The 25977-nt window shown below is 54.2% G+C and overlaps 13 protein-coding genes and 1 non-coding gene across 14 annotated transcripts; 7 read left to right on the forward strand and 7 right to left on the reverse strand.

The window, feature by feature from the left end:
- The first annotated feature begins 325 nt into the window (after window positions 1-325).
- Window positions 326-1725, forward strand: BDW47DRAFT_130799 (tRNA methyltransferase TRM7). Its single transcript, XM_024817171.1, has one exon. The coding sequence runs from the start codon at window positions 381-383 to the stop codon at window positions 1647-1649; it is 1269 nt and encodes a 422-aa protein (XP_024673626.1). The 5' UTR covers window positions 326-380; the 3' UTR covers window positions 1650-1725.
- A 170-nt stretch (window positions 1726-1895) lies between these two features.
- Window positions 1896-3000, forward strand: BDW47DRAFT_102802 (uncharacterized protein). The gene is made up of 2 exons (XM_024811930.1): window positions 1896-2073; window positions 2213-3000. Exons 1-2 carry the CDS (start codon window positions 2035-2037, stop codon window positions 2867-2869), a joined length of 696 nt encoding a protein of 231 aa, XP_024673627.1. The 5' UTR covers window positions 1896-2034; the 3' UTR covers window positions 2870-3000.
- On the reverse strand, window positions 2974-3684 carry BDW47DRAFT_102803 (uncharacterized protein). The gene has a single exon (XM_024811931.1). It carries the CDS (start codon window positions 3544-3546, stop codon window positions 3076-3078), a length of 471 nt encoding a protein of 156 aa, XP_024673628.1. The 5' UTR covers window positions 3547-3684; the 3' UTR covers window positions 2974-3075.
- A 614-nt stretch (window positions 3685-4298) lies between these two features.
- Window positions 4299-5972, reverse strand: BDW47DRAFT_102805 (uncharacterized protein). The gene is made up of 2 exons (XM_024811932.1): window positions 5620-5972; window positions 4299-5539 (listed from the first exon to the last, which is right to left on the reverse strand). Exon 2 carries the CDS (start codon window positions 4920-4922, stop codon window positions 4335-4337), a length of 588 nt encoding a protein of 195 aa, XP_024673629.1. The 5' UTR covers window positions 4923-5539; window positions 5620-5972; the 3' UTR covers window positions 4299-4334.
- A 1011-nt stretch (window positions 5973-6983) lies between these two features.
- BDW47DRAFT_10894 (uncharacterized protein) lies at window positions 6984-7635 on the forward strand. Its single transcript, XM_024813346.1, has one exon. It carries the CDS (start codon window positions 7234-7236, stop codon window positions 7567-7569), a length of 336 nt encoding a protein of 111 aa, XP_024673630.1. The 5' UTR covers window positions 6984-7233; the 3' UTR covers window positions 7570-7635.
- Window positions 7636-9002: 1367 nt separating this feature from the next.
- Window positions 9003-10192, reverse strand: pre9 (proteasome core particle subunit alpha 3). Its single transcript, XM_024813366.1, has 4 exons — window positions 10025-10192; window positions 9778-9962; window positions 9295-9713; window positions 9003-9203 (listed from the first exon to the last, which is right to left on the reverse strand). Exons 1-4 carry the CDS (start codon window positions 10046-10048, stop codon window positions 9064-9066), a joined length of 768 nt encoding a protein of 255 aa, XP_024673631.1. The 5' UTR covers window positions 10049-10192; the 3' UTR covers window positions 9003-9063.
- A 149-nt stretch (window positions 10193-10341) lies between these two features.
- BDW47DRAFT_130801 (FF domain protein) lies at window positions 10342-12193 on the forward strand (the record flags this gene model as incomplete). The annotated part of the gene is made up of 2 exons (XM_024817173.1): window positions 10342-10492; window positions 10545-12193. The coding sequence occupies exons 1-2, from the start codon at window positions 10423-10425 to the stop codon at window positions 12191-12193; spliced, it is 1719 nt and encodes a 572-aa protein (XP_024673632.1). The 5' UTR covers window positions 10342-10422.
- Window positions 12194-12263: 70 nt separating this feature from the next.
- Window positions 12264-13493, reverse strand: BDW47DRAFT_102810 (uncharacterized protein). The gene has a single exon (XM_024811933.1). It carries the CDS (start codon window positions 13390-13392, stop codon window positions 12562-12564), a length of 831 nt encoding a protein of 276 aa, XP_024673633.1. The 5' UTR covers window positions 13393-13493; the 3' UTR covers window positions 12264-12561.
- A 708-nt stretch (window positions 13494-14201) lies between these two features.
- On the forward strand, window positions 14202-17419 carry BDW47DRAFT_10917 (putative PHD finger domain protein). Its single transcript, XM_024813400.1, has 3 exons — window positions 14202-14304; window positions 14495-15162; window positions 15228-17419. The coding sequence occupies exons 1-3, from the start codon at window positions 14298-14300 to the stop codon at window positions 17292-17294; spliced, it is 2742 nt and encodes a 913-aa protein (XP_024673634.1). The 5' UTR covers window positions 14202-14297; the 3' UTR covers window positions 17295-17419.
- A 339-nt stretch (window positions 17420-17758) lies between these two features.
- BDW47DRAFT_116434 (LUC7 domain-containing protein) lies at window positions 17759-19032 on the reverse strand (the record flags this gene model as incomplete). Its single annotated transcript, XM_024814929.1, has 4 exons — window positions 17759-17780; window positions 18024-18484; window positions 18569-18900; window positions 18990-19032. The coding sequence occupies 4 exons, from the start codon at window positions 19030-19032 to the stop codon at window positions 17759-17761; spliced, it is 858 nt and encodes a 285-aa protein (XP_024673635.1).
- A 439-nt stretch (window positions 19033-19471) lies between these two features.
- On the forward strand, window positions 19472-19543 carry BDW47DRAFT_t56. Its single transcript has one exon. It is a non-coding gene; the product is annotated as a tRNA-Arg (tRNA).
- Window positions 19544-19866: 323 nt separating this feature from the next.
- Window positions 19867-21960, forward strand: gpi16 (GPI-anchor transamidase subunit GPI16; the record flags this gene model as incomplete). Its single annotated transcript, XM_024811934.1, has 3 exons — window positions 19867-20412; window positions 20495-20889; window positions 20941-21960. Exons 1-3 carry the CDS (start codon window positions 20054-20056, stop codon window positions 21957-21959), a joined length of 1773 nt encoding a protein of 590 aa, XP_024673636.1. The 5' UTR covers window positions 19867-20053.
- Window positions 21961-22300: 340 nt separating this feature from the next.
- BDW47DRAFT_124313 (uncharacterized protein) lies at window positions 22301-22651 on the reverse strand (the record flags this gene model as incomplete). Its single annotated transcript, XM_024816232.1, has 2 exons — window positions 22301-22414; window positions 22499-22651. 2 exons carry the CDS (start codon window positions 22649-22651, stop codon window positions 22301-22303), a joined length of 267 nt encoding a protein of 88 aa, XP_024673637.1.
- Window positions 22652-22923: 272 nt separating this feature from the next.
- faeB-2 (putative feruloyl esterase) lies at window positions 22924-24917 on the reverse strand. Its single transcript, XM_024817174.1, has 2 exons — window positions 24302-24917; window positions 22924-24233 (listed from the first exon to the last, which is right to left on the reverse strand). Exons 1-2 carry the CDS (start codon window positions 24636-24638, stop codon window positions 22993-22995), a joined length of 1578 nt encoding a protein of 525 aa, XP_024673638.1. The 5' UTR covers window positions 24639-24917; the 3' UTR covers window positions 22924-22992.
- Between the last annotated feature and the right edge of the window lie 1060 nt (window positions 24918-25977).

Here is a 25977-nt window from a genome sequence, read left to right on the forward strand (position 1 = left end):
GGCAGCGTAAGCTAGTCAGTTATGAATTGGACCAAGCGTATTAATATGTTGTTTTCGGAAAAGCAAATGAGAAAAATCGGATGCGTTTGCTGGTATGCTAGCGTATCGTAATTCAGAAAAAAAAAAGGGTTTAGCTGTACAAGCGAGTCCAAACCGTGGATGTGCAGCGTGAGATCGTTGTCGACTATACTAAAATTTGAAGCTATTCAAGTCACGAGGTATAAATATCGACTAATCCGGAATAGGCTAGCGTGTGATATTGCCGACAATTTTGCAGTCCCACCCGACCGCCCGCCTCTAATCTTATCGCCCGCCATCGTTCACTCAATCTAGAATTTCTCCAAATTCAAACCCCACCGTTCCAGTCACAGCTTGCGACGATGGGAAAATCATCTAAAGATAAGCGCGACGCCTACTACCGGCTCGCCAAGGAGCAGAATTGGCGCGCGCGCTCTGCGTTCAAATTGATCCAGATTGACGAGCAGTTCGACCTCTTCGAGCATGAGGACCCAGACCAGGTAACACGGGTGGTCGACCTGTGCGCCGCCCCCGGCAGCTGGAGCCAAGTCCTCAGTCGGGTCTTAATTAAAGGAGAGAGCTTTGGCCGGAGAGCGTGGGTAGAGAAACAGCGCAGAGAGCAACAAGCGCTAGCAGAGGCCGCCGCCGGGACGACAGAAAGCCAGACTAATGGAGAAGACACGCCGGAGCTGAAGCCGCGCAAGAACGTCAAGATCGTCTCCATCGACCTGCAGCCCATGGCGCCGCTCGAAGGCATCACGACGCTCAAGGCGGACATCACCCACCCCTCCACCATCCCGCTTCTTCTCCACGCGCTAGACCCAGAGGCCTACGACCCAGCCTCTCTTTCCTCGACCCAGCGCCAACCCAACCCCGTCGACCTCGTCATCTCGGACGGTGCCCCCGACGTCACGGGTCTCCACGATCTCGACATCTACATCCAATCGCAACTCCTGTACGCGGCACTGAACCTCACGCTGGGCGTCCTCCGCCCCGGCGGCAAGTTCGTCGCCAAGATCTTCCGCGGCCGCGACGTAGACCTCCTCTACGCGCAGCTGCGCACGGTATTCGAGAAAGTCAGCGTCGCCAAGCCGCGCAGCAGCCGCGCCAGCAGTCTGGAGGCCTTCGTCGTGTGCGAGGGGTTCATCCCACCGGCGATCCACGACGGCCTGCGGGGCATGGAGGCGCTGAAAAGCCCGCTGTTCGGGGGAGCCGCCGTGCCGAGCTCACTGTCCGCGGACGGGAACCTCGCGGTGGAGATGACGGACGAGGATGCGACGGATGCGGCGCCTCCAGCTGCACTGGCCGTTTCGTCGACAGGCGCCGACGGGAAAACGGAGGTCCGCATGCTTCACGCTGACTCGCACGCCTCGTCGACCGCCGAGCCACTCGCTCAGAAGCTCGTTCCCGAGAAGTTCGCCGTCGAGAACCGGTGGATCCCGCGGTTCATCGCCTGCGGGGATCTGTCCTCGTGGGACTCGGATGCGTCGTACACGCTGCCGCCGGACCATGTGAGTTTGGATCCGGTCCAGCCGCCTATGGCGCCGCCTTACCGGCGGGCGTTGGAGCTGCGGAAGCACAAGGGCGGGGCGTATGGGAAAACGAAGCTGGGGGCTGTTGGGCGGGCGTGATCCTCCTCAGAGGTTTACATGATGTTTACGATGATTTTCTTACTGGTTCGGTTTCGGGTCGATTAGCCGACTGAAAGACGGGTGCTTGGCATGAGTAACGGCAGGTATATATACTACTATGTATAGAAAGGACGCATATACTTTGATAGACTTGCATTCCCATGGAAAGAAAAGCATAAAAGCGATCATTAGTCATGATTGAGTCATGATGCAGATATAAAACACACTATTCCCAATCAGTGCTAGTGGTGATCGACGTCATTCCCTCTCCTGAGCGATTGAAACAGTTGATAAGTCTGGCCAAGACATCATCTTCATCGCAACATACATCACACCATCCCATCAGAGAGCATCCAATCTCCTATTCTATCCCACTTATTCAACAATGGCAAACGTAGCCCTCATCGGTGGCACCGGCATGGTGGTTAGTAGACGATCCATCCACTCCTCCCTCTGTTCCACCTAACAATGAACACACCCACCTACCTCATACACGACATCCACAAAACTCAGAAAAGAGAATAAACTCCACTAACAACCACGCTCCTTCCACCCAAAAAAAGGGAAGCCACATCCTCACCACCCTCCTCAGCCACCCCTCCATCAGCCGCGTGGACACCATCTCGCGGCGCACGCCCGCAGCAGCCAGCCAAGCGCAAACGAAGCTAACAACCTTCGTCGAACCCGACACCTCGAAGTGGGCCTCCGAGCTGACCTCGCTAACCCCCACGCCCGAGATCTTCATCTCCGCATTCGGCACGACGCGCGCCGCAGCAGGCGGCTTTGAAAGCCAATACGCCGTGGAGCACGGGCTGAACGTTGAGATGGCGCGGGCCGCGCGCGACGCCGGTACACGCGTTATGGTGCTTGTCTCGTCGACGGGGGCGAACAAGGATGCGAGTGTGGCGTATTCGCGGATGAAGGGCGAGATTGAGGAGGATATCAAGGCGCTGGGCTTTGAGCGGACGGTTATTTTGAGGCCCGGGTTGATTGCGGGGACCAGGGACGAGAGTCGGCCTTTGGAGGCTGCGGCGAGGTTTTTGGCGGGGTGGGCCGGGAAGGTCCATGCCGGTTTGAAGGATGGGTGGGCGCAGGATGCGGATGTTATTGGGAAGGCGGCGGTTAATGCGGGGGTGAAGGCGCTCGAGGGGGATGTTCCTACGGGGAGTGAGAAGGTTTGGTTGTTGATGGGGAGTGATATTATTCGGGAGGGGAAGTAGTTTTTTATTTTTCTTTTATGGTTTTTTATGATGTTTTACTTTGTGTCTTGCTCTCTTTCCATGACTTTTACTGTGATTAGTGTTTGATACTGTATGTTTCTAGTCGGATATACACATATATTGATGCTTTATTCGATAACCCTAATAGAAGTACCAGTAGTATTATACACAACGAAAACCAAAGTACCCAAGAAAAAAGAAATCAACTAATACTTCTTCCTCCACTCCCCCGACTTATTAACCTCCCTATTCTTCCTCGTCGTCCCCCTCTCACTACTCCTCTCCTTATCCTCATTCCTCGTCGCCCCCTGCTCCGCCTGATTCTGCCAATCATTCGTCTCACTATTCGCCGGGCTCATATTCAGCGGATTGCTCGTCTTGCCCGCCTGCTTACTCTCCTCCTCGGTGGCCTTCATCTCGCTCTCGGGCGACGTCTTGCTGGGGTCGAAGGCTGCGGGGTGGCTGGCGACTTCGGCGTCCGTGCCGGACTTGGTGACCTCTGAGCGCTGCGGGTCGAGCTTGGTGCGGTCGTGGTATTTGTCGCTGGTTTGGTCTTTTGTGGCGTATGTTCGGGTCTGAGTGAGGAGGGGTTGGGTTAGGCGGTTGGAGGGACGGAGGGTTTGGGGGAGAGCTAGGCGGGTGAGGCGGGTTGTTCGGAGGAGGGTGTTGGTTGGCATTGTGGTTGTGGTTGTGGTTTTTCGTTGTATGTAGTAGAGGATATGTTAAGAGTAGGTTGAGTTGTATATGTTGTTCTCGGACGGGGCTGAACAAGGGGTAGGTAGATGTTAAGTAGTTAGAGGAATTGACACCAGAGATATGTCTAGATAGTTTCTAAATCTCAATACAAAATCAAGAAATACAGCAAGGTGGACTGGTCACTGAGAACAAGACTGTCTGGATATGCAGTCATATTGACGTCATGTCCTTAACAGGACAAACCGGGTTTTTGTCGCCTCACCAGTCAGGCAGCAAACATGATATCTACGACTCTCCCTTACTCTACAGGCAATATTGACCTACGGTAGGGAGTCGGTAGAGCCTCATGTGTTGACTTACCTATCAAGACCCACTCACAACTACTAGCAGACGAGATGCACTCCACGTTGGATTATCCAGTCCGTCCCCGCGTAGACTCACCCAAACGCGATTGGCCTTGGATAGTCAGGGTCAACCAGAGGCCGGACGAACTAGATCGGCCACGTCAATAGACTATCCCCGTCTAGATTCAAGAATGAGGCACAAGCATGCTGTGCCGCAATGTGATGACTCGTGCTAGCACGACTCAGGCTACAGATCGTTTTCAATGGCGTCCCTCGTGTCATGCCTCCCAGGGGAATGACTGACCAACTCATGCGAGTTGTCAAATCTAGAAAGACAAAAAACAGAGAGAGAGAGAGAAAAAAAAAATAAAAAAATAAAAAAAAAAACAGCACGAGTGGCGGGCCAAGGCGGGGATAGAAGGAGATTAGGCTGTATGTCTCATGCTGGGGAAATGATGGAGCCGGATCACGCACCCGGACTGGTCCATGACCCAGGAGAATCGCACTGCATCAGGCAATGACAGAATGCGTTGTGTCGATTTCTCGAATGGTGTGGCTTGCGCCAGGGTGCGTCCACAGACATGCACGGCAATGGAGCCCCGAGCATGAAGACCGCAGGATGGATGTGGGCAGCTGTCAACTTGCAGCTGCGAGGACCCGCCTGATCCTCCCGTCGCGGGACTGTAAGCCCTTGCACATGAGCTCATCAGCCCACAAATCCAGCGGACAGGGATCTGCCTTAGCTGCAGATACATCGTCGTCGATCTAATAACTCCATTGGCTGTGGTTTGCCGATAGCCATCTAGCTTCAATCGACCCACCAGCCAATCCGAATGGGTAGCTCGGGTTGCAGTCGAGGGCCCTCCTACTTTAATTTTCCCAAGGTCGGACGGGCTCTTGCCATTTGTCGTTGGGAAACACATGGTGCGTAACTGCGCAGAGGGCGCTGGTGAGTGCGCGGTCACGGGACCGGAAGAGCCCAGCATGGTGGACCGTGTACCTATGTGGGTCATGTATCTCAATTTCAACGTCGACGGAGAACCTAGCACCACAATGTGCTGGGGGAAGAGCAAAGATTGCCATCCAGACAGGTCAATTGCACATAATTCCACCCGTTGGGTAGCATCAGCGATCGATATTGTTCGGCCTGATCCTAGTTGCTCAAAGTATAATTGCCACACCCAATACAGGCTTAGGAGTCTCCAAGTAAGACAGCTCGTCCGAAGATTGGAGGGTGGCAAATCCCAACCGGCGATGGACAAGGCTGCACCCCCGTCAGGGTGCACAGATGAGTGTGAACGCTATTGCATCTTTTTGCGGCCGTCAGCCGGGCTGCTGAGTTGGCAAAAGGTATCTCGCCGTGGATCCGCACTCCCCAATGGCTTAGACAACCCGAGTCGTATAGTCCAGTAGCTTCGTGTCATGGAAAGGAGAAGGCACAGTCATGGAGTGCCAACCGAGGAGTGTCGGACAGACGGAGTCCCGGAACCGTCGTGCCCTCATTCGCTAATTTCCAGGAGATTAATTTCCCTCCAAAAGTCTCGCGCTCATCATCACTCGAGACGGCGAAGTGAGAATTCTCCGCAGGAAGAAGTCCAGCTTCAGCCCGAGGAGTCAGAATTCCTCGCATCTGGACCAGACGAGAGGCGCCACGTCAGAGTCTCCGAGCTCTAGTGCAGATGCATGGGTTCAACAGGAGGTGTCCCGTACCACGATTTGTATCTGCCACGGCCGGGGCACAGAACGGATACCCTATCATCTCCGTCCAGAAAAGCATGTTACTGAAGACAAACCCTGCACCTGAGCGGGGGTTGATGCGGGATTATTCGTCTGCAGATGTGAGAGATCAGCTGAAAGCACGGCACCCTATGGGACTTCAGGTCCATCATGCCACTGGAAGTAGGACTCATCTCAGAGGCCCATTTCCAAGGGGCAATGGATACCAATCGAGACTTTCGAGTGACGCGTCTTTCGCCACTAGACACAGAATCACCTAGCCCCAATGGCCAAACGGGAACACGCGGAGCCCGTGAGGCAACCATTGGCAACCGGATAGATATCCCTGCGACGATGGGTCCGATGGATCAGGGGGGGGGAAAGAAAAAGAAAATCCTTTTTGACTTTTTCGAAATGGAAAAGAAAGGTGGAGGCGAGGTAGGGTTGCAACTAGACACAGAACCACGTTTGGTTGGGAGTACTAGTTGCAACCCAAGGAGCAAATGATGAAAAGATACGTTCCATGGGAGACATCTTCCCGGAGGCGGAACTGCCCTGAAGCAAAAGTCCGTATCAGTCTTTATGACGCTATATGGCGACCATATCAAGACTAATTGGCTGTAAGTGACCGCCAAGTAATCATGGAGGGTGAGATATCAAACCAGGATACCTGAGCACAGGCATCGAGCACACCGGCTTCGCACAGGGGCCTGCTCCCTTTCCTGTCCTTTTTCCTTTTTCTCGTTCAGCTGGAACGCTAGCAAAGGTTCCAATGTAAGACGGCATGACAGCTGGCACAAAGCAGGAGTGATTCATGCAGGAGCTTTGATTCAGCTTAGGGGGGGTGGGCAAAACACGGCCATCGAATTGTCGTTAGCCGGCTTGATACGGACTCTGGACGCATACGCGAAGCGGGGAGATGGCGATTGAGTGACCCAGGCTGCAATGATGATCCATGTAACAGGGCCAGAATGATCAGGCCGGGGTGAGGGATTTTCGAATGTTCAACCCAATCTAGAAAAAGTGGTTCCGCCACGACAGCAGGGTGCATGCATTCGTGAAGCATCCGGTGATTACGATGGACCTGGCAAGAAACCGTAGTGCCCATCTCGTGTCTCCACCGCTAGGCAAGGCCATCACAGCCAACCGCAGGGACCCGGTTCCAGGAAGTGGTGTGAATGTGATGACAGAGTGCCGTAGACGATAAGCCATCACAGGTTGAGGGGGTTTGATCGACAGTGGACGTTAGGAGCAACAAGAGATGCCTGAACCGTGACATGGGAGCCTCCCACCAAGCATAAATAGGCCAGTCAGTCCCTGAGGCTAGATGATTCTGAATCGATAATCGTTTCAGACACAGCTTTCTTGATCATTTTTTATCAAAAGAAAAGCTTCGTTCCCAGTCAGAGGTGTTTCAACCCCATAGAACTTCTATCGAAGCCCGACAGGTCTTGTTCACGTTGAACCTATCAAGCCCTTCAAGCGCGGTAGTGCCGAACGAGTGAGCCAATAGAATTCAACGCAGCAGGTGAAACGACAATACTTCTCCGACAGTAAGTGTGTTTGATCCGGACCCAAGGGGGACCATGGTTGACCCATCTGATAGGCATGTGCTTCTACAATCAAAAGCGATTTGCCTGCGGTGACTGGAGCTGGACGAATTTCGCCCACCGGTGCCATTACGAGTATCGCACGGGCGAAACATGCGGAATGAAACTTGTGAACGTGACCGATTATGAGAATATTCAATGTCGCCTCTGCGAGAAGATTGAGACCAAGTTCCGCCGGCGAAACGCCGAGGTCGAACGGTTGAACCGCTGGAGACGCGAAGGGGGCACCCTCGTGGCCTCCATGGACCGATCCCAAAAGCTCATAATGGAGCTGGACAGAGAGATCGGAAAGCTTCAAATTGAGCGCGAGGACAAACGAAGCGCCCTGGGATGATTGGTGGATCTGGAAACAGAAGGATCATGCCGGGGGGGTGTCTTTGAAATGGGCATCCTCTTTTTCTTTCTCTTGTCATTCCTTTCATTCTGCTCATTAGCCCGTTCTTTTTTTCCTTTTTTCCTGTTTGATTCTTTTCATTTTTCACCCCCTTTTTTTATTTTTCTTTTTACTATTTTTCTTTCTTTTTTTTTTCTTGGTTGAGGGATCGAGTCTTTAATCAGGTGTCTCACAGTTTTGTATCCCTGGCCGGTTGTATTGTGGCATCACAACGGACATGTTTCTTCATGATGGACGGACCCGCCGAACGATTGGATAGGAAGGATTAATAGTTGTACGCCCAGGGGGCATGAGATCAGGAATCCAATGAACTTCGTTAGAATCCGCAAATCTAGGACTCGATGAAGCGAATCCACAAGGGACAGTTCCACTTGCTAAGCGCCGTGTAGTAGTTTGGCGGGAGTAGTTCAGCGCACGGCGACGGGTCTTAAAATGTTGACTGGTAGCAATGTGACTAGTACTGTGGAGGTGCAACTGAGCTGAGAATCTGCAGAGAGATGCGAGAGTTTCAACATTTCGATGAAACGCATCTCCAGGTCGTTGTTGTTCTAGAGGTTGACATATGCTTTCTTCAGGGAGCGGTGAACAAACCAACAGTCGAAGCCCCGCGTTTCCCCATCGCTTTCTATATCTGCACGTGATGTGTCTGGAACGGGTTAGTCGGGCCCGTGACTGACGAGATCCATCGTGGGTTCTTCAGGTGTAAGTCGAAGAATAGTTGCGTTTTCAGAAGGTATATCTCCATACCTGTTTTATTTGGATTCCACCGCTCCAGCTACATTCGGGATCGTTCGCATCGTTTCAAGGGTAGCGTATTCCGACCCTCATAGGTGCCTATTACACGGTGTGGAGAATAATAATATGATCGTGGTACCCAACCAACATGGATAGTGAGCTGGAATACGAGCATCAATTTGGGGTCTACCTTGTGTAAATGAATGCTGTAGGAGAATGGGCGTCGATGCGGTGAGGATGCAAGTGGATGTGGATGTGGACTCGAGGTTGGAACGGGTATATATATGGGTGGTTGACCCCCCTGGAAGTGCTACACACTTGTCTTCAAGTTATAAGAGCATGGGTACGGAACTACGTGGACCATTCATCTTGCACAACCCGTGACAAAATCCATCAGGGTAGGGCGCGTGAAGAATGCAATAGCAAACAATGCCTTCGAGGATGCCCGTCCCCTCAACCCGTCAGCGCGGCTGCCACGTCACCCGTGGACGTCAGTTGCGCTTCAGATGCAGCAGTAGTGGGCGGCATGCCTGTTTGGTGTGGGATGGCCCGAGGTTTCAGTCGTAACATATATTAACCCATGGGCTTACGATGGGAGGAGTACGGGCGAGATTCTGGAGCCGGATTTGGTAACAGAACACATGGGATTATCTCGATCAGGTCATCGGACGCAACATTAACTCATTCCTTGTCTAGCACTTATTTTAAGTCACCAGCCTCGGGCTCGTCATCGACCTTGGCCAACCCGTGCTCCTTCAGGAGAGCGTTGATCTCGTCGGCGTTCCACAGGTGGTGGTAGATCTTCCCCTCCTTGGTCTTGCCCACGGTAGCGAATTCAACTGCAGAGACGTCCGGGTTAGTACAGGAGACAACATAACGTTGATGGATAGCCACTACGAGCACATCGAATCAGGGCAGGCAATCACTCACTCTTCTCGCTGCTGAGCTTGGTCGAATCCATGGTCTTGCTCAGGACCTTCACGGCCATAGCACAGGCCTCCTTCAAATCACAATCCTCCTTGTAATCTTGCTTGAGTAGACTCTGCGCGCTTGCGTTGTTCGCTCCCACACTAGTCGCCTTCCAGCCGCCGTAGTTACCACTGGGGTTGCTCTGGTACAACTGGAACTCGCGGAGGGGATCATAACCGGCGTAGATGAACGATACACCGAACGGACGGAGACCACCATGCTGCGTATATCCTTGCTTCAGATCACACAACCGGCGCACGAGTTGTTCGCAGGGGATATCTTCGTTGTAGGTGAGAAGATACCGCTGGGCGGCTTGTCGGGCGTAGTTGATCAGGATGTTGGCGTCAGCCGTCATACCAGCAACAGCTGTAATCATGTTGCTTCAAAAAAGAGTCAGTTATCGGGTATCATTATAGCTGATCAATTCGAACGGAAAAGGCGTACTCGTTCAGGATGTAGAGTTTCTCTGCGGATGTGTCCTGCTCGAGCAGCTTGCTCGTCACCTTCTTCTCGGCCGCAAGGACAATACCATCCTTGGCTAAGATGCCCAGCGCCGTGCCGGCATGCGAGATAGCCTCCAACGCATATTCGACTTGATATAGACGACCCTCCGGAGAGAAGATGGTTGTCTGTGGACGAGCGTTATCGGGTTAGCTGGAGCTGCGAACGGGCGGAGGGACGGGAATCATACCCTGGAATCGTATCTCCGAGACATATTCTCTGTGTAGCGAGTTCGCTTTAAATCAAATTAAAAACGAAAGAAATCAAACTGTAGATCGGAGAGAAAATCGGCAAGCGAAGGGACTGAGAGGGGACCGTGGGAGCTGGACAAAGCGATGGGAGTGATGATGGAGACGATGATGATGGTTGGGTGAGCTCCCAAGGCAACTCGTCCTGGCGCGTCCTCTAGCCTGAACTGGGCAGGTTCCGCTGAGCTCGGGCCACCTCCTCCAAGTGTCGATGCGCAGCTTCGCCGCAAATCCGCTCCAGTAACCACCTCTTTCAGTTTGTGGACATGCACCTACGCCTTTTGATATAAATTATTTGCTCCTCGCCTGCTGCGACGGTCTTTACAGCGACGTATCGACAATGCTCAGATCCACCTACGCGCCTCCCCCTCCACTACCGCCAGGATGGACGGAACACAAAGCACCCTCAGGTCAGTCAGTCTACCAGACCCGGTGCCGGGCTTCGCATCTAACAGGTCGCAGGACATTCGTATTATTATAATGCACAAACGAAGCAATCGACTTACAAGCGGCCCCAATCCCAACCGGAGCCAGCACCGGTACAGCAACATACGGCGCCGGCCCCTCCATTTCTGACACCGGACACCTTGCCTCCATTTTCCTCTACACAGTATGCGCCGCAGGGATTTGGTTTCGCTCAGCAACCGCAGAATATTCCTCACGGTGGCCCAGCCCGGGGAGGATTTCGCGGTGGCTTCCGCGGCGGAAAGGGCTATCAGGATCGCAGAAGGGGGCCAGAGGACCGACCGCGATCGAAACATACTATACCCGGGTGTGCGCCGTGGGTTCTTGTGAAGACAAGGCTTGGGAGACGATTTGTCTACAATACGGAGACCAATGAAAGTTTTTGGAAATTCCCGCAGGATGTGCTGAAAGGAGTCGTGGAGTTCGACCGGATGGAAAGAGAGGCAAAGGAAAAGCAAGAACGGGGTGAGAAAGCTGAAGAGGAGGAACCACCCGCGGAAGAAATGGAAACGGCCCCGGAGGAGGAGGATCAACGACGCGATTCGAGAGAGCCCCCGGTCACCCAGCCAGCAGGGGAGGACAGCGACGAATATGAGGAAGTGGAGGTCACGGACAGCGAGGACGAAGAATCGGGACAGCCGTCCAAGCGGACGAAAACCGACGACGGAGAAGACCAGCAACCGGTTGAATTCACTGAGGAGGACATGGAATACCAACTTGCCGCCATGGGCGAGGAATACGGACTGGATCCCGGCGAATATGGCGACCCTGAGGCTGAAGACTGGGAAGAAGGCGCAGAAGGTCTTCCCCTTACGGACGAGGATTCCACGGCCCTTTTCCGCGACTTGCTCGACGACTACCACATCAACCCGTATTCGCCGTGGGAGAACATCATCGAAGAGGGCCGTATCGTCGAGGACTCCCGGTACACGGTACTCCCGAACATGAAACGACGCCGGGAGGTCTGGTCCGACTGGAGCCGAGACCGTATCCAGCAATACAAGGAACAGAAAGCCAAACAGGAAAAGAAAGACCCACGCATCAAGTACCTGGCGTTCCTGCAAGAGTACGCCACGCCCAAGCTCTACTGGCCCGAATTCAAACGCAAATACCGCAAGGAAGACGAGATGCGGGACTCTCAACTCTCCGACAAGGACCGCGAGAAGCTGTACCGCGACCTGATCTCGCGGGTCAAGCAGCCGGAAAGCAAACGCAAGTCCGAACTCTCGGCTCTGCTTAAATCCGTGCCCCTCCATGAGCTCCACCGCTCGTCGAACCTGGAGGCTCTGCCTACGAGCATCATCACGGATGTGCGGTATATTGCGCTCCCTGCGAAAGTCCGCGACCCTCTCATCGAGGCTTACATCTCTACGCTCCCGCCTGCGCCGGAAGTGCAGCTGACCGCCGAGCAGCGGGAAGAACTTGAGAAGAAGCGGGTGGAGCGCGAGAAACGTGAGAAGGCGTTGGCCGAGCGAGAAAAGCAGGTCGGGGAGGAGAAGCGGAAACAACGCGGGGACCTCCTCCGTGGGAAGACGCTTCTCCGAGAGGGCGAGGCGGAGATCGAGGAAGCCATGAGAATCGACAAGGGAGGGCTCCGGAGCTACATCGAGGGGGAGGGAGCAGACCAGGCGCCACCCGCCGAGTAAATACTCGAGATATATACCATCAAGCCTGATAGAAACCATGTAACTCTATTAGTACTATTCGTCGATTTCTATTCTATCTAGTCTTCTAAACCCCCCAAATAGCGGATCATCATTTTGTAAGTTCAATCCAAAGTTGCTACAAAAGGTACAAATCACAATCAAAAAGCCAGCCAAGATTTCGTTCGCATCCGGGTTCCCCCCTTGAATATTAGACGGAGAGTTAAGAAGCGCTGCGCGCGCGGGGATTGTTCATGTCCATAGCTCATTTGGGTATCAATCAATAGGAAAAGTTCCAGACCTCGGTATGTATGTTATGTTCGAAATGACGCCGTTCCGTGTTCTACTCCAGCCCAGTTGTCGTACAGCCTTTACCGGAACCTCCAGTTATCCCAGTCGTCGTCATCATCATCGTCTTCGTCGTCGTCGTCGTCTTCTTCTTCCTTACTTTCGTTGGCAGAATTGTCTTGTTTCTCTGTCACCGTAGTCGCCGTCGGCTCACCGGGTGCCTGCGTCTCATCCTCCCCCGTCTTCTTTCGCAGCTCCTCCCGCATGTGTTTCAGCCGTCGAACCCGTTCTTCGAGCTGCTCCATCTCGTCAAACTCATCCTCCATGAACCGCGCCGCATCTTCCCGTTCCCCTTCGGCCTCCGCCTCCCGACTGCGCGATTTCGCCGCCTGGGCGTCCCTCTCCTGTTGCGCAGCCAGCTGTTCAGCCGTCATGGGAGCAGCGGAGATAGTCGCCTCCGCCGTAAGCGCAGCCGGAGCCTGCGGCAGACGACTCGGCGCCGCAACCTCCCGCTCAAAGGCGGCCCATTCGTCCTCATCGATCGTCCGCTGGTCCTGGGTCGTGGTCGTCGGTTGGCTGCTCGGTGCGGTCGTCGGTGGAGCTGTCGATGCCTCTGCGCTCGTCTCCAGTTCCTCCTGTTCGTCGGTGGGGAGCTCGGGTCCCGCGATCTCTTGCTCGTCGACTTCGGCTTCGGCTGCGTCTTCGAGGGCTTGGGCGCTGGGCGGTTGGACTATGCTGGCTGGTTGCAGGTCTGCATGGGCGACTGCCTGTCGGATCTTCTTCCTCGTCAGGTCTTCTCCGGAATCTACCTTGCGCTTCTTGGTGACACGATTTGCTTGTTTGCCGGACTGGGATGGGCTGCCGCCCTTGCGAGAAGCGAGTTCATTCCGGAGTAACGAACGGACATCTGCCATCGTAGGGAATATAACAATAGTGATGATGAAGATAAGAGTCTTGTAGTAGTGGAGTAGATGATATGTGGAGTAAGAAGAGTCGTCCTAAGTGAGAAAGTAGTCGATGTGGGGATGAGAGATCTGATCTGGAGACAAAGAAGGCTGAGCGCGCCAAACGATGAGCTAACGCGAGGGCCTGGATGCCAAGGCCACCGTCACGTGTATCGTTCTGAGTCAGCATGGAAGGGCCTCGCAATGTCTTGGCGAAACTCAGGCACTCAATTCGCTTTTCCTGCTTTAAAAGAACGATCTGCTCTTTCTCTCCTCTTTCTCTCCTCTTTCTCCTCCCGTCGTCTCCTCTCTCTGTCAACTCTCCTTTCACTCCCCATCTTCCGGACAACTCACCCAGAATCCATTCCAAGGTGTCGGATCGCGTCATCTACCCGATTGATACGCCCAAGTCAGCGACCCCTTCTATTTGACATCATCGACTTGTCTCAGACGCACACCTTTACGCGACCCCACTCGCGCTAAGCTCATCCGCAGTGCGCGCGACACCGCTCGTCAAGAGTCCCACCACCCACCTTTGTGGTCGGCATTGCGCATCGTGTTGGTGAATTAATAACAACAAAGAAAGAAACAAACAAAAAAAAAAAAAAGAAGAAAGATCAACGAAAAAAGAACGGCGAGGCAGGTTAGGAAGGGGAAGTAATACCGTCGTGGATTGTCGCATTGAAGCCAACAGTCCCCGGGTGATTCTCCTGTGTATTGCTTGTTACCTAGTCCTCGGGTGTCGTAGAAACGCGATCTGGGTGGTGTGTGGCGCATATCTCGTGCGGTGCCCCAAAACACCCCCGTAGAAATTTGAGTCTTCTTTTTGCCGGTTATCAACCACCCCACACCCGACTGTCACATACAAATCGATCATGGCTGGTAAGCAATTAGTGTACCCTAGATTGTTGGAAGCTGGTTGAGCTGCCCCATCCGGACCGCTACGGCTATCGCTGCGGTGGTGACGGAAGGGCGCCAGGTCCTCCCATTCCCTCTCTTACACACACACTGACACTCCCCCTTCTCTCCCCAACCAGAATGACTTGAAAGTGAGCTAACAGCAAGGCGACAGACGAGCCGCGACGGTCCGGTCGGTCAACAAAGGGCCAGCACAAAAACCTCGATATGGTATCCGACACTCCGAAGAAAGGCAAGTCCAAACTCCACAACAAGGACAAAGCCGCGAAGACATCCGCCGAACCTACACCTGGCCCCAGCGAGGGGGAGGACGAGGAGGAAATCATCCGATGCATATGTGGCGAATACGAGGAGGAGGAAGATGTGGAGCGGGACATGATCTGCTGCGACCAGTGCCTGGCCTGGCAGCACAATGACTGCATGGGCCTCCAATTTGCCAAGGGGCAGGAACCCGACCAGTATTTCTGTGAGCAGTGCAGGCCACAGAACCACAAGGACCTCCTGGAGCGCATGGAGCGGGGCGAGAGGCCGTGGGAAGAGGTCGCCGAGCGACGGCGCAAGGAGGCCGAAGAGAAGAAACACTCGCGACGGAAGAAGGGCAAGAAGGGCGGCCGTCGCGGTCGACCCAGTGAGGCCAGAACTGATGCCAGCACGCCGACCCGTGGGGCCACCTCGACCACGCCTGCGCCTGCGGCCAGCGCGACGGCTCAATCGCCGAGGTCGCCGGTGTCTGAGAGGACGGCCCGGGGCCAGGATACACCGGGAAGAGCGTCGGAGAAGCGCAAGTTTGACGAAGACCAGGAAGCCCCTCAGCCTGAGTCGGTGCGTACAACCTTTCCCCCCTTCGTGGGTTTTATACCGTGTTTGACTAATGGATTACTCTACAGCGTCCGAAATCGAAACAACCCAAGATCTCACCCCCAGAAGATGCGCCCATGCCCGATGCTGGTCCTACCGCCGGCGACGCTGGTCCTAGTGCCGGTGCTGACGCGGAGGCTGATAATCAATCTGGGGAGGGCGCGGAGAAACCGACTGAGCGGAAGAAATCCGCCGAAGCGAAGCAGCCGAGTGAGACCAAGAGAGTCACACCGGTGAAGAAAGAGCCCAGCGCACAGCCCTCTCAACCAGATACGGCGGTGGAGCCAGCGCCCACCAAGCCGCTGAAGCCCCTGGAGGAGATCACCAACCCGGCGCGGAAAAACGTTGCCAAAGCCCTGGTCAACCTGTTTGTAGATCAGATCACGAGCGCGCAGAAGCAAAAGTCATACCGCGTGCCAGAAGGGAAGACGGTCCAGGAGGTTGCGCAGCAGCATGGTCTTGCGGTCGAGGATGCTATGTATGACAATATATGCGCAGGATCGGGCGAGCCCACCGACCCATATAAGCAACAGCTGCGGACGATCTTGTTCAACGTAAAGAAGAACACTTCGCTGCGAGACCGTCTGCTCGTAGGTAGTCTATCGGCCGATGCCCTCTCCAAGATGAGCTCCCAGGACATGGCCAGCGACGAACTGCAGCAGAAGGACGCCGAGATCAAGCGCGAGGCCGAGCGCCAGCACATCATCGTCCAGGAGCAGGGGCCCCGCATCCGACGCACCCACAAGGGCGAAGAGCTCATCGAGGACGACGTGCAGAACGTGGCCAGCGAGCCCGTCTTTTCGACGGCGCCGCGTCGCAACGTCGACAACGAGGCGAGCCCGGGCTCTGGGAGCCCGGGGAGTCCCACGGGGAGGCAGGCGGGCGAGAAGAACGGCAGTCGAAGATCGTCCAAAGCAGCCGAGAGAAAGACTCACGACGAGCACTTCCCGTCCCGGGGCCACTCGCCCGGCGGCACCAGCCACGACGCCGTCTTCCCCGAGGTCGCCACCAACATCCGGGAGCCGGTGCCCACCAGCAAGGCGCAAGCCGACGCCGAGATCGACCAGCTGCTGCGAGACGACGAGCCCGACTCTCCGCCTTACTCCCCGAAAGACTTCCACGACGAAGGTAGCATCTGGCGGGGCAAGGTGGTCATGAACCCGGTCGCCGATTTCACCTCGTCGGCCAAGCACGTCGGCGGCGCCGACCTGAGCGGACGCATCCCCTGGAGCCAGCTGGTGCCCCCGACGTTACTAGTGGACGGCCGCATCGACATCCAGCTGGCAAGCAACTACCTCTGTGGCCTGCGCTTTAGCAATTCCACAGACGTCACAGTAATCTCCATCAGCAGCCCCGAGTCCCCTCGGGAACGCGCAAGCTTCGACCGCCTCTTCAACTACTTCCAAGACCGCAAGCGCTACGGCGTCATCGGCAAGCACCCGCTACCAGCAGTCAAAGACACCTACATGATCCCCATCGAAGCCGGCATGACCAAGAAACCCGAATTTATCGAGCTCCTCGAGAACAACTCGCTCGAAGACCCCACCCCCGCCCGCGTCCTCCTCGTCGTCTTCGCCGTCAAAACCGGCGACTCCAACCCACCCTCCGTGCAACCGCCCTCGCATCAACCAAGCCAGGAACCAGGCGCCGCCGCCGCAGCCAGCCCCCTAACCGCCGTGGCAGACACCCCACAGCAAGCGCAATTCCTGACCCCCGGCCCGCGCGCGGCCTCCCAAATCTCCGCTACCTCGACATCCTCCTTCCCCGGCTCGACCCCCGCCCCCCAATTCTACAACCAAACGCCGCAAGCCCCGCAATACTCGCCCCATCAGCCCCTCCAAGCTGCCCCCATCCCGGCACTCCCAGTCGTCGGCCTCCCAGCCGCTGTGCAAGTCCTGGGCCCGCAGGCGACCAGCCCCTCCATCCAAGAACTCCTCCGCAATGCCCCCAACGCGGACGTCGCCCAGCTCGCTATCGTCAGGGACATTCTCCAGCGTCGGCCCGAGACGGCAAACGACTACGACTTGTTGATGCAGGAGATCAGACAGGCCACGGCGGCGGCTAACAGCAACGGGGCGCAACACCATGCTTCGTAGGCTTTGGTGTAGCTCGGGTGTATATTAGTTAATGTGGTTACTTGAAGCTTGCATGTTACACGTGGGGGAGGGCCTGGATGTCACTGTTCTCTGCATCTGTCTTTTATCATCATCATCATTATCCTTATCTTGCCTCGCTTTTTGTTTCGATTGAATGAATGTACTTGTTGTGCGTGGTGCGCGAGAACGGGGAAAATGGGTTATCTTATTTTATCCTTTTGGGCTTATTTGTGTTTATTTTTACTTTTTTCATGGGGTATTAACGTCGACTATGCTATTCTTGTTTCCCCTTCTCTTCTCCCCTTCCTTTGCTTTCTTTCTAATAGCTCCTGTATTGATCCGATCCTGTGATGAACGAACCTGTCTGTTTCTACCATTGCCGTTGATGCTGCTTTGAGTACCTAGTGTTACACCTTGAATTAAGCTTTTTGAGCACCTGCATGATGCAAATAGCATGCTTGTTATCACTCCGCTACTCCGTTCTTTCTATTACAGTATAGTATAATATATCAATCACATTGTAGAGGTCGTAAGGCTCGACACTCGTCCCGCCAACCACACTTGACAGACTAGTTTGGGGGGGGAGGGCACAGTGGAAAGAAACGCCTGCGCTATGCAAATCCAGAAATGAACAGAAGATGATAAAAAAGAAAAAAAGAAAAGCAAGAACCCCAGGTCCTATCATAAAAACCAGTAACACATCACCACCGCCCACCACGCTTCTTATACCCACCACCACCTCCTCCACCATACCGCGGACCGCGCCCACCCCCAGAGCGACCACCCCCGCCCCAACCACCACCACCACCAGGCCCATCGTCATCATCGTGGTGGCGCACCGGCGGCGGCCGACCCTTGAGCTCCTCGCTGAGCTTCTTGAACCCCTTGCGCATATCAGAGTATCCCATGTGCATCTTGCCGAAGAAGTGGTCCGCGAGACGGCGGTCGTTGTCGAGACGGCTGAGGTACGCGCCGCAGACGTCGCAGACCTGCAGCTTCTGGTGGCCGGACGGGCCGGAGGTGTCTTGGAGGTTTTTGAGCTCGCGCTCGCAGGACTCCTTCTGCTGCTTCGCGGTGCGCACTTTGTGCAGCTCGTTAAGGGCCTGTGCGACGGAGCCGGTTTCGCCGAGGATGGAGATCTCCAGGAGTCCGCTATTGATTGTGTTGGCGAGGTCGGCGATTTGTTTGAGCTGGGTGGGTTTGCGTTAGCTTTAGCTTTTCCTCTCTCTCTCTCCCTGTTTCACTCTCTATGTATGGGGTAGGTATAAACACACCAAATTATTCGTCTGCCGGATCTCATCCGGCGTCTTCTCCAACCGACGCTGCGCGGACTCAATGCGCCGATCACAGTCGTCAATGTACTTCTGCATATCGCGCATATAGTCATAGTCGAACCCCCACTTGGCCTTCTCAGCCGCCGACGCCGTCTCGTACTCCGTTTTCAGGCCCTCGCTATGCACCTTGGGACACGGGCCGAGATCTTGCTTGGTGTTGGTGAAGAGGTCATGCGGACACGTGCCGACCAGATATGAACGACAGACTTTGGAGTCTGTGATGGAGAGCTGAGCATTTCGAGAATTCGCGCCGAGGCCGATGAGCTGGTCCGCTGCATAAAAAAGAAGTGAATATATTGTCTTGCTTGCTTGGGGCTTTTGGGCTTGACGGCATGATAAGGTCCTTAAGGACGCGACGTACCTCCCATCAGCTGCTCGAGCAGTTTCCGTTGTTCCGCCGCCATGGTTATCCGGCTTTGGATGGTGTGGAGGGGGAGGATAAGGATGGATTGGGGGAGTGGCGGAGCTGATGCGAAAAGATGGAGATGGCCGAGCCGTTTAGCTTGCTGGCGATGATTCTTTGCGGAGGACGCCAAGCCTGTATGTGCTTATGTAAGTCTATACACTGAACACAGAGTATGTGTGATTGATGCTCATACAAGTTTTGAAGATTATGAAAAGTTATGGTAAAATCTATATAACATGGGGCTATATAGCTGAGATCTGTGTCTCCCTACTATAACAGTAAATGCAGACCCTTGCTCATGGGACCGAACATGCGTGTCATGGTGATCTTGTTATTTCCTGGTAAGTCAGTGACTATACTTAGGCTGAACAGTGAAGGGCAGTAAAATTATTCTTAAGCTAATAGATAACCATCCGGTTTTGGTCTTATCAGATAAGGGTCCATTGGCGTAATGGTAACGCGTCGGTCTCCTAAACCGAAGATTGCGGGTTCGATCCCCGTGTGGATCGTTTTTTTGTCTTTTTACCTAGTTTCCGCTCTCTTCGGTCACCTATGCTATCAATGTCTGTTATCACAGTCCAGAAACTCACGGTATATCTGCAAGAATACAAAATATCGCATTATATATATCAACTCATCTTGTGTTATATCTTTTCTTTCGTTCTCTAACCAAAGATCGGACCCATCGCAATCACATCGTTAGTCCCGCAATAATGGGGCGGTGAATCTCCAATCACAGACCGCCTTCCCCTTTTTGACAGGAGCTAGGACATCAACATGGCGATTGATAAACTATGGACCACCCTTCAACTCCGTCATCAGTATCCAAGTACACATCTTCTGACGCCCTTCGTCAAAAGACTCAAGGCAGACGGTGGCAAATCCCGCTCACCAATCCCTGTCCAATCCCGCGCTCGCGATCGTTGTCCAATCCCCCCGACTCGAGTGATCAATCTGTCCTATTCTGAGCGACTCACCCAGCATCAGCGCACAAGTACTCTTGCGTTAAGGATGACGTGATGCTTGCCCGCGCTCTCTTTTCTCTGCTCGCCTTCGTTGCGCTTGCACCGTTCGTCTCCGCCGCTTCAGACTATTATGAAAATCTCCTTCTACAACCTTTACCGCAATCAGCCCTCCTAGCCTCATTTACCTTCCGGGGCAATGAGTCGCAACAATCCTTTGACGAGCGACACTTCCGATACTTCCCGCGCGCCCTAGGCCAGATTCTGCGCCATACGAATACTAAAGAACTTCATCTCCGATTTACCACGGGACGATGGGACGCTGAAAGCTGGGGTTCGCGCCCCTGGAACGGGAGCAAGGAAGGCGGCACGGGGGTCGAGTTATGGGCGTGGATTGATGCGCCGAGTGACCAAGAGTATGTGCGACGGCTATGCGACGATTGACGCGTTGACCATTCCAATCCATATTATTTTCGGGAGAAGTACTGATTGTTCCAGAGCTTTCGCGAAATGGATCACCCTGACGCAGTCACTGTCAGGTCTGTTTTGCGCCTCGTTGAATTTCGTTGACTCCACGCGGACCACTCGCCCTGCGGCTTTGTTTGACTCCACAGGCGATCATCCCGCATCTAGTAATCTGCATTTGCTACACGGAACGCTTCCTGGTGAAGTGGTGTGCACCGAGAACCTGACGCCCTTTGTGAAACTCCTCCCGTGTAAAGGGAAAGCGGGGATTTCTAGCCTGCTGGATGGGCACAAGTTGTTTGATGCATCGTGGCAGAGCATGTCAGTCGACGTGCGTCCTATCTGCACTAGCCCCGACGAGTGTGTTGTGCAGATCGATCAGACTGTTGACATTGTGTTGGACATTGACCGGTCTAAACGACCTCGAGGTTGGTACCTGTCCGTACCCATGAATCGAGTCCTTTTCTGACTGCTTGTAGACAACCCGATCCCGAGACCTGTTCCCACTGAAGAGCTCGTGTGTGACACATCCAAGCCCTATCACTCTGAAGACGCGTGCTACCCGTTGGAGAGCGCGGCCGAGAAAGGATGGAGTCTGCACGAAATCTTCGGCCGTACCGTCAGCGGGGTGTGCCCTCTGGCCGAAAATGCCAACGACAACGAGCCGATATGTCTGCGCGTGCCACATGACCGTGGCGTGTACATATCCCCTGGCGCGACGGAGAGAAAAGACGAGGCGGGCTTCTCGCGCTGCTTCAGTCTCGACCCTTCCCAGCCCTTCGATCTCCTCGTCCAGGAGCAGGACGCCACGGTGCAAGTCCCCCTGGACGAGCCCGTCCTCCGCGCCGAACGGACCATTGTCGGCCACGGCCAAGAACGTGGTGGCATGCGGATCATCTTCGACAACCCGAGCGACGCGCACGGCGTCGACTTTGTCTACTTCGAGACCCTCCCGTGGTTCCTGCGTCCCTACGTGCACACCCTCCAGGCAACGATCACCGGCCGCGATGGCATCCGACACCAGGTCCCCGCGTCCCAGATCATCCGCGAGACCTTTTACCGGCCGGCCATCGACCGCGAGCGCGGCACCCAGCTCGAACTCGCCATCTCAGTACCGGCCGCCTCCACCGTGACGCTAACCTACGACTTCGAGAAAGCTATCCTGCGCTACACCGAGTACCCCCCCGACGCCAACCGGGGCTTCAACGTCGCGCCCGCGGTGATCAAGCTCAGCCAGAACCCACCGGTCTACATCCGCACTACGAGCCTGCTCCTCCCGCTGCCGACCCCAGACTTCAGCATGCCTTACAACGTGATCATCCTCACCAGCACGGTCATCGCCCTCGCGTTCGGCAGCGTCTTCAACCTGCTAGTCCGGCGGTTTGTCTCCGCCGACGAAGCAGCGGCACTGACGTCACAGACGCTCAAGGGCCGGTTACTGGGCAAGGTTGTCGCGCTGAAAGATCGCCTAGGTGGGAAGCAGTCGAAGACGGAATAGGCTGGTTTTAATTTGTGGATAGAGATGTCGTCATCAGTCATTCAATATATATATTTGTTCGTATTAGTTTTCAACCACGGGTTCAATTTCCCATCATTGATAGCACGTTAGAAAGTATCGTATCACACATCGCCTTGCAGCAGTTTCCATATAAACATTTAACATGCAAAGTTCCCCAAACGAATCCACTTTTGCCTCCGCGGCAATCACACTTTTCAAGCATCAACTTCGCAACATAATCACATCAGTTACTCATACGTCGAGAACCTAGACGAGAACACAAACGATTAGCCCACGCCCTCATATAACCAACCTAACCAACCCAACCACCAAGGAATAGCTCACAAGTTATTCACCGAATCCTTAGTAGTATCACTCGCCCTCCTCCACCAACCCTCCTGGCCTCTACCCTGGTCCATGCTGCTCTCAGAGCCTTGCCTCTGCTTCTGCTTATTCTAGCCCCGCCACACCGTATTAGCATGATCCTTCTTATCGCCACCAGACAGACCAGTTCAAAGAATAGAAAGAAAGAGACAAACCTCAGAAGCAGCCGTCCCTCCCTTGGTCCAACCTCCATCGCCTAGACCCCGTCCGCCGCCGACGTTGTTGGCGGGCGTCGGCTGCAAGCTGGCGCCGCCGCGGATGGAGCTCGAGGGGTGGTTCATCGAGGAGTTTGCGCCGGATTGGACCATGGTGGTGGTGTTGTTAATGTGATATTTTGGAATATGTATGTATGTATGTATGTGTGTGGTGATTATGGGCTGGGGTGGTTGGAGTTGCCAGTATTGATGGTATTAGCAATATTGGGTGAGACCATAGCGATATCGATGAGAATGCTTGGAATCCGAAGAGTATTTATTATGAAGAAGCAACTTCGTGGAGTCGTTGTTTGGGTGGTGACCTCATTATGAACAATATGTGGACGATGTGATTGGCACGCCACTTTACATCCAAGGTTCATCGCAGCAATAAATCATAATACCGTACTGAACTACGCGCCGTAACTACCTGTACAGCCGCAAAAAACAATAAATCAAACACACTCCCACGCATCCTCATCAGTAAACTTCCCCGGACCCCTATACACATTCCTCCGCGGATAGCGACAATGCCTCCGCGTATACTCAACCCTCGAGCCCACCCCATCCTCGAACCTCGCCCCGCGCACAGTCTCAGGCGCAACGCCCTCCTCAACCCACCTAACAACAGCCATAAGAACATTATCCTCAGGATCGTTCCCAGCATGCGTACTCGCCCCATTTCCAATCCCATACGCCCCATCGCCATCCCCGCAGTGCGCCATCCCACTAATAGGAAACAAGCGATAAAAGTCATCCAGCCTGGCGGACGGAAGCGCCATCGTCTCCGCGACGCGCGCATAGTAAAGCTTGGATATCTCCGAGCTAATCAGATGGTCCTGCAGGCCGTGGTAAGTGAGCAGTTTGCCTCCGGCGTCGCGGAATGCCGATAGGTCGGTGGGCCACGTGTGGACGTCGAAGGGGTTTTGTTTCAATGCTGCGGCTGCGTCTTGCACACTCCACTGCGACGCGTCCCAGCTGGGATCGCTGTATACGACGTATTGCCACCATTCGCGGCTGAAGATGAATGGTTCCCCGGTGTACATGATTGTTGAGGCGCGCGTTTCGGACCCGGGCTGCATGCGCGGGTAGATGAGTGTGCCGTTTGCGCCGTGGAGCGGGGAGAGGATCTCGCGGACGGTTTTGGCTTGTGTGCCTGTGAGTCTTGAGGAGGAGGAGGAGTCTGGGTCGCAAATTATGGCTTCCATTGTTGGATGACAGAGGTCCGGGTCCTCGATGATGCCGTCCTTAGCGCCGTCCATGTCGTCGCACTGGCGGAGGATCTCGTCGTGGGCGAGCTTCCACTCCGCGGGGCTCAAGTATGTCTCTGAGCCTGGGGCGCCTGTGATCGAGAAGAAGTTTGCGCTCCAGGAGAGGAGGCCGAGCATGTTGAAGGCCGGGGCGCCGGCGACAACGCCGTCGAAGTCGTCGGGGAACTTTTGCGCCGTCTTGAACCCTTGCCGGCCGCCGGTCGAGCAGCCGATGTAGTACGATTTGTCGAAGCCTTCGTCGTAGAAAAGCTTGGTTAGCTGCTTGCCGATCACGACGCCGGTGTGGATGGACCGGTATGCGTAGTCTTCAACTGCGTCGGGGTGCTTGTAGAAGGGCTTTCCGGAGGTGCCGTTGTGGCCGTTGTTGGCGCCCACTGTTGCGAATCCCATGCCTGTTGTGTATGCGAGGTCGTAGTATTGGATGCCTGGGTGGAGAGGGGGTTAGTTAGTATACTAATATTATAAGGCTCATGTCAGTATTGGGAGAACGTACAGCCACCGAGCCCTCCATTCCCAGTGCTCAGGAACCGGCCGGTGTAGTCGCGTGGGAACCACGCCTCGAGGGTGATCTCGCTGTTGTCGGAGGTATATACTGCCATGGCGACTCGACACATGTCTGCGGACACCGACTGCGACGGCGCACCGCAGCTGGGGTCATTGTCGGGTAGTGAGAGGTTGGTGCCACTCGCGACATAGTCAACAAGATTCACACGCACATTAGGTAGGTCGATCTTGCTGGCGAAGTCGTCACAGCGAGATTGGAAGGCGTCTCGGCGTGCTAGGGCTATTAAACTTGATGTGAGCAGAGACGAGATAAGATAGAATAACATCGTTTCAGCCGTTCACATCCGTGTAAAAGGTGCTACTCCTTTTCTGTAAAGAGGCGAAGGGGGGTGACAAGCTCAAGGGGCGAGCTCAAATCTATTTATAATGCGCGTTGGATCTCTTGCGTGTAGTTCATTCATCGTCTCCCTGTACAACCAACGACCAGTGCGAACAGACATAGGCTGCTGCTGAACCCCGCTGAAGTTGGATGAAGGCAATATTGAGTGACAAAAAAGTCTATGGCCTCGGTAATTAGCCGAATGGACTGTAACAAATCCAGCGTGGGGTGAACAGGTGGTGCTCTTACCCAAAAGGACATTCGAATGCAGCGAGGTGGGTTGTTGCAGCGGACTAAGTTTAAGGCTTTTGTAGTTTGAACTGTGCATGCTCACTATATTTATCATGAGAGAATCTACCTTACGTTCATAGATGCTTTACATAGCTATATAATAGTAGTACGACTCTAAACATCTCTGACATACAGTTGATATATTGTGTTGTTATGACATGGATCCGGAAATATTTACCGTTAGACAGTGAAAATATATTGTTCAAGATTTCAACTTGCGACACCGAAGAGATATCCCTGTAAATTCTCACTTCAAGACCTTGACTCTACGTGGGTGATATGACAGGGGTATAATTTCCACAAACCAGGTCCAGTCACCCTGTCATGGACCCCACCCACATATATCAGAAAGATCCTAGCCTGATATGATGTAGCCAACCACAGTAGTGAACTCGGCAATTGCAACAATCACCACCAGTCAATTGACTCAGTGACATTTTCTAGGGTTAGCTAGATGTCTGAAACCATGAGGAGTGTGATGACTACTGCAAGCATGCATGTAAACCCTGTCGAACTATGGACTAGCGGCTGCAGAAAGAAAAGAGGAAATCCACCCCGAAGTTGTTCCACCGGAGCCCGATACTTGATTGTAGTATACTAGTAGTAATTACGAAGTAGTATTCAGAGTCCCACAATTAGACGGCTTATTAGCCGACGGAGGTATGAACAACTGTCACATCCAGAGCCTCCTTGCGGAGAAGGAAGATACAGAAACCAATTTCATTATTTTTCAAACGCAGATATGATTGAATGTTTACCGAGCGATTGCCGTGACTAAATCTCAAGTGCGTCGACGGTGTGAGGATCTACGTGGCGTCGGACGAGGCTGCAGTGTAATCATGCAGTCAGAACTACAGATGCGTCGACCGTGCAGAGCTCCGATGACGACCGTTTAACGGTGTTGTCGTAATTCTGTAGAGCTTCATTGTTTAGTTCCTCCACACGGTTTGGAGTCTCGTTCAGGCCTGTCGCGTGAACTGTACGTGTGCATCAGC

The sequence above is a fragment of the Aspergillus candidus genome (genome assembly GCF_002847045.1).
Source record: "Aspergillus candidus strain CBS 102.13 unplaced genomic scaffold BDW47scaffold_12, whole genome shotgun sequence".
Taxonomy (NCBI): Eukaryota; Fungi; Ascomycota; class Eurotiomycetes; order Eurotiales; family Aspergillaceae; genus Aspergillus; species Aspergillus candidus.

What these genes read in the sequence shown, in the direction of transcription:
- BDW47DRAFT_102803 (XM_024811931.1), bottom strand. Translation starts at nt 3,546, where the DNA reads ATGCCAACCAACACCCTCCTCCGAACAACCCGCCTCACCCGCCTAGCT.
- BDW47DRAFT_130799 (XM_024817171.1), top strand. Translation starts at nt 381, where the DNA reads ATGGGAAAATCATCTAAAGATAAGCGCGACGCCTACTACCGGCTCGCC.
- BDW47DRAFT_102802 (XM_024811930.1), top strand. Translation starts at nt 2,035, where the DNA reads ATGGCAAACGTAGCCCTCATCGGTGGCACCGGCATGGTG. An exon ending in TCGGTGGCACCGGCATGGTG is followed by an intron (nt 2,074 to 2,212) that starts GTTAGTAGACGA and finishes ACCCAAAAAAAG; the next exon opens with GGAAGCCACATCCTCACCAC.
- BDW47DRAFT_10894 (XM_024813346.1), top strand. Translation starts at nt 7,234, where the DNA reads ATGTGCTTCTACAATCAAAAGCGATTTGCCTGCGGTGACTGGAGCTGG.
- BDW47DRAFT_10917 (XM_024813400.1), top strand. An exon ending in AAGCCCCTCAGCCTGAGTCG is followed by an intron (nt 15,163 to 15,227) that starts GTGCGTACAACC and finishes ATTACTCTACAG; the next exon opens with CGTCCGAAATCGAAACAACC.
- BDW47DRAFT_102805 (XM_024811932.1), bottom strand. Translation starts at nt 4,922, where the DNA reads ATGACCCACATAGGTACACGGTCCACCATGCTGGGCTCTTCCGGTCCC.
- BDW47DRAFT_102810 (XM_024811933.1), bottom strand. Translation starts at nt 13,392, where the DNA reads ATGGCAGATGTCCGTTCGTTACTCCGGAATGAACTCGCTTCTCGCAAG.
- faeB-2 (XM_024817174.1), bottom strand. Translation starts at nt 24,638, where the DNA reads ATGTTATTCTATCTTATCTCGTCTCTGCTCACATCAAGTTTAATAGCC. An exon ending in GAATGGAGGGCTCGGTGGCT is followed by an intron (nt 24,234 to 24,301) that starts GTACGTTCTCCC and finishes CTCTCCACCCAG; the next exon opens with GCATCCAATACTACGACCTC.
- pre9 (XM_024813366.1), bottom strand. Translation starts at nt 10,048, where the DNA reads ATGTCTCGGAGATACGATTCCAGG. An exon ending in AAACTCTACATCCTGAACGA is followed by an intron (nt 9,714 to 9,777) that starts GTACGCCTTTTC and finishes TCTTTTTTGAAG; the next exon opens with CAACATGATTACAGCTGTTG. An exon ending in CAAGCTCAGCAGCGAGAAGA is followed by an intron (nt 9,204 to 9,294) that starts GTGAGTGATTGC and finishes ACGTCTCTGCAG; the next exon opens with TTGAATTCGCTACCGTGGGC.